This window comes from Tupaia chinensis, unplaced genomic scaffold (assembly GCF_000334495.1).
Source record: "Tupaia chinensis unplaced genomic scaffold, TupChi_1.0 Scaffold000133_1, whole genome shotgun sequence".
Taxonomy (NCBI): Eukaryota; Metazoa; Chordata; class Mammalia; order Scandentia; family Tupaiidae; genus Tupaia; species Tupaia belangeri.
The window spans coordinates 5,279,095-5,284,209 of NW_006159602.1; the positions used below are offsets into that span (position 1 = coordinate 5,279,095).

Genomic DNA, 5,115 nt, shown 5'->3' on the forward strand with positions numbered 1-5,115 from the left:
TACGAATTTATTTTGGTATAAAAAATTTATAATTTCATACGTTTTTTTCATAATATATTTCATAATATATTTTTCATGAACTTTTTGAGGATTCCTCCTATATCAAGTTTATGACCTTTCATATCTAGCTTCTTTTGACTTGGGATGTTTTTAGGGTTCATCCATGTTTTAGGGTTGTAGTAGGTGTCAGTGTGTCCTTCCTTTTCATGGCCAAGTAATATTCCATGTGTGTATACTATGAAGTTTTATCCATTCATCTGTTGGGCATTTTAGCTATATCTACCTTTTGACTATTGTGAACAGTGTTATAAACAAAGTGTTACTTCTTTGAGCAGCTGTGTTCAATTTGGGGGAATATTTACCCAGGAGTGGAATTGCTGGATCACATGGTAATTTTTTTTAAAAGAATTATTTATTTATTTAAATTTGACCAGAGAGGGACAGAGTGAGAGTAAGAAATTAGAACTGTAGAAATTTAGAACTGTAGAATAGCTAGTTTGTCTCAGTTTGTTAGTCAAGATTAGGAAATCAAGGGCCAGCAGGTGGCAGGAAAGTGAGAAAGCAAGCTACCAGGTCCAGGACTTGAACCACAGTCAGCCCTGTGGGAGTCCAGTATCCTTAACCACCACACCACCTGCTGGCCCCATCACATGGTAATTTTTTAACTTTCTGAGGAAACATCAAACTTTTCCACAGCAGCTGAACCATTTTACCTTTCTATCAACAATGTATGAGGGTTCTAATTTCTCCACATTCTTGCTATCACTTGTTATTTTCCTTTTTTTTCATAGTTTTTGTTTTTGCTATAGGGTACATGTGCTTGCCAGAGAGACAGAGGCATACAGACATACAAAAAAATGAGAAGTCACCTCTTGGGGAATGGCCACGCTACAGTCCTTTCTCCTCCATTCTCCTCTCGGGATTTTGGGCACTCATGCCCATGTGCCTGGCCTGAGTTTTAAGCCACTGGGTCTGAGCCTTGAGCCATGGTTGACTATGGGGGAGTCCAGTGATGTAACCATTATGACATCTGTTGGTCTTGTTATTTTCCTTTTAAAAATATAGTTTATCCTTGACTCTGAATCCTGACTTCTACCTGCTTTTCAAATCTTTTTGGCAATTCCCTCTTGTCAGTCCTGTAATTAAACCAGACAGCCATTTCTCAAAGAGTATTTCTGCTCTCTTACTGAAATCTTTCTGCTCTCCAACTTATAGCTCTTCAGGAAGAGTGTTTATCAGCTAAATTGTTTTCTATTTTTCTTCATGTTGACCATTTTTATATTCCTTTCATTAACCTCCTTCACTCTTTACCTCCAGCTCACAAAAATATCATAATAGTTTGCTGATTAACTGAAGCTCTGTATGCTATCATACTTAGTACCCATTCATCACCTTTAGCACTGTGTCTGTATAATTTAGGAGGTGGAGTGGTGGTGCTTTGAGTAGGGACTGACTGATAATCTTTCTGAAGGATGAAGACTGTGTCTCCATGTTTTTATCTCCTAGAGAAGTTATAATTAAAGATCCCTTGTAACCTAAGACTTTAAGGATGTTAATGATACAATTTCCCCTTGAATAATCCCTTCTTGTACTCCAAAATTTAGAACCGTAGAATTGCTACAGTTTGTCTCAATCTGTTAGTCAAGATTAGGAAATCAAGGGCCAGCAGGTGGCATCGAGGTTAAGGTGGCTGGATCCCACATAGCCAAGTGCACTGTTCAAGTCCCAGACAGTGTTTTAAAAAATGCACTGGGTGTGTGTGCATGCACACCCAAAATTCCAACAGGGGAATGGAGGAGAAGGAATTGTGGCATGGCCATCTCCCACTAGGGGGGCGATTTCTCACTTTCCCTCAATCTCTGTGTCTCTCTGGCATGTGCATTCACCTTGTAGCAATACTATCAAATATATATATATTAGTATATATATATATTAGTGTATATATATATATTTAGGATATATATTAGGTGTATATATTAGGAATTTATATATATGTACACATATAAATATTCTTTCTCTCTCTCTCTCTATATATATATAATATAAATTGAGATATAGATTTATATATATATATATAAATCGAGATGTTAACTAGCGATGACGGCATCAAAGGCAGTCCCTTTGGCTGGAAGTTAAGTGCTAATGAAGTGACTCTGAGATCATGCTTGTGGTACACTTACTGAAGATATGCCACATTTCGTACAGAGTACTGCGTGACTAAAGACAACACCCAGACAGTAGAAGTACTAGAAAACTTTGCTCTAGGGTACATGTTTTCCTGGGACCTGTACCCACACATGGGAATATGGCTATAGTCACCAAATTCTTTACCTGGAATAAATGCCACTCTATTTCTCAGACTAAAAAGATGTCATATTAAAAGTAACTGGAGTTCACACAATGAAATTTCAGTGTTGAGAGAATGTTGGTATTGTTTTTATATTAAAGATGATATAACATGGATTTTTTTTTATAGGTGCCAAAGAACGTTCTGAGATCTATGAAGCGTTTGAAAACATCTATCCTATCTTAAAAGTTTTTAAAAAGGCCTGAACATATCATTCAGCATCTCACACTATCTATACTGGTATGAAGATGTGCATAAGCCCAGCACAACAATGGCTGGATTCTTCTTCCTTTAATTGTAAATGTTCCAGTACATTTTGACTTGACTTATTAAAGGGTGATTCTATGTGAGTAACCATGCCTAAGAAGTGAAGAAAATTTCTTATTCAGAATGACTCTTATATGTTATTTTCAAAATTGGGGACCAGTAAATAGAGTAATGGTTATGTCGCTGGACTCCCGCATTACCAACTGTGGTTCAAGTTCTGGATCTGGAGGCTTGAAACTCATGGAGGGCACATGTACATGTGGGCCCAAAATCCCTAGAGGAGAAGGGATTGCGGTGTGGCCATCCCTCCAGGGGGTGACTTCTCACTTTGTCTGTCTTTGTCTCTCTGGTGAGTGCATGTGCACAATAGCAAAAATCTCCCCTGTGGTGTAATGATAATCTTAGCATCCTAACAATGCTGGAAGCCATGTGGCACCAGTAGTTTTAGATTACCGGTTGGTCTGAAAAAATAACATGGGTGCAGGGGCATCCAGGATCCTGAAGACCTAGAGAGCTGGGGAAAGGGGATCATGGTATGGTGAGACTATTTAGAGTGTGTTCTCTCTACCCTTCCATCTCTCTCATCCAATCTCTGGACAATTTGAGGATTTAAAAGGTTTAAGAACTTGCTAGAATGATATTGTAGTATCATTAGAATTCAGTGTTTTAGTTTTGTTAGATATGTACTACACTAACGAGTTTACTGAAAATACATAGCAAAGTCTGAAAGTTTCACAAAACTATGTCAACTGCAGGGACCAGCAGTTGACATAATGGCTATGTTGCTAGACTTCCATATAGTTGACCACAGTTCGAGTCCTGGATCAGGTGGCTTAAACTCACACCAGGCATGTGTATGTACATGCCCAAGATCCCAAGAGAATGGAAGAGAAGGGATTATGGTGTGGCTATCCCCCGAGGGGAGTGGGGAGGAGTGATTTCTCACTTTCTGTCTCTCTGTCTTTCTGGTGAGCACACATGCCCTACAGCAAAACCTCTCAAAAAAAAAAAAAAAAACTACATAAGCTAGATACTCTCTGTAATATGTAGCGACTAGGAATAAATGTGTATATTTTGCCTTTTAAAATATTGAACAGGACTGATCCTGTAGCGTAGTGGTTAAGGGAGCCAGATCCCACGTGGCTGACCACAATTTGAATCCCGGCCTCATACTGACAGGATGGAGAAATGGAAAAGGGACTGTAGTGTGACTACACCTCTCAGGGAGGTGCTTTCTCCATCTCCTCTGAATAGATGTGCCCTGTGGCAATTAAAAAAGTACATTAAGCAGAGGATCCTGATCATTGGGAAGGATCCTACCCAAATGCAATTGAAACTGGATCCTACCTAAATACAATGGAAACTTCAAAAGTTGAAGCCTTTAAAGAAAATCCTTTTGTTTGAAATTATCTGAGAAAGTTATTTTTTCACTTAAAAATCTTACAATTTCAGAAACTCCAGGTTTAGGATTTTCTCTGTTTTGAAAACAATATACAGAACCATTGTTTTTTGCTTGCTTTTTAAATTCTACGTAATTGCATTGAAACAAACTGGGTAAGACAAAGAGTTAGAGAAGATCGAAGACCCAGGTAGGTGTAGATGACCAGTCTTTTGAGGATGAAGATGTGGAAGTTAATGAGAAGCGATGGGGTCAACAAAGGTGATAGTTCTGGGCCCTTAAGTGGTTAGTGGTTATGTCCTATGCCAACATAAGGAAACTCAGTTGTGGACAGGTAGGCTTCAGTTTCTGACTGGCTTGAGTTTGTGTTGGGGGAAATGTCACTTGATACTGAGAGGAATTAGATCCACTTTTTTTCTTTTTAATGAAGTCTCTGGATTTTTCCTCTCTAGTCTGATTAATGTACAATATACACCCCTTTTACATGTCTCTCAAGAATTTATACTCTTTACTGGACTGGCAAGTAGCCTAGTGGTTAAGGTGCTGGAGTCCCACATGACCAACCGCGGTTCAAGTCTCAGACCTGGTGGCTTGCTTTCTCACTTTCCCTCCCCCCCTCTCCCACTCCTCTCTGGTCAAGTTAAAATAAATAAAATTAAATTAAATAATCCTTTAAAAATGTATAATTCCTTACTAATAAAGCAGGAGATGGGGATATTGAGCACACCAATAGGGTAAAGACCCAAGATGGAGTCACAGTGGCTAAGTTTTCACAGCTTAAAGCTGGCTGCATTGGGACTCAAAGCAACTGAAACTAAGGGCAACAGTTTCTATTCAGTAACTGTATTCTAACAAAAGGTACAGAATTCTGTGGTCTGCTGACCCCACAAAGAATAGGGTAATAGGGACCAGCAGGTGGCACAGTGGTTGAGGTGCTGGACTTCCCCATGAAGGCAGACCAAGATTCGAGTTCGAACCCAGCAGCTTGAAAATCATGCAGGGTGCGTGTGCATGTATGACCAAAGTTCCAAGAGGAGAGTGGAAGAGAGGGGATTCCAGGTGGCTGGAAAACACCCTCAGGGGGTGATTTCTCACTTTCTGT

General features: G+C 39.3%; 1 protein-coding gene across 1 annotated transcript in view; it reads left to right on the plus strand.

Moving 5' to 3' along the window:
• TBPL2 (TATA-box binding protein like 2) overlaps positions 1–2,597 on the plus strand; it is a 27,501-nt gene extending 24,904 nt beyond the window's left edge. The window contains exon 7 of the mRNA XM_006144873.2: positions 2,477–2,597. Within this exon, the coding sequence (XP_006144935.2) occupies positions 2,477–2,553 (77 nt within the window). The 3' untranslated portion in view covers positions 2,554–2,597. The remainder of the gene's footprint in view (positions 1–2,476) is intronic.
• The last annotated feature ends 2,518 nt before the right edge of the window (positions 2,598–5,115 follow it).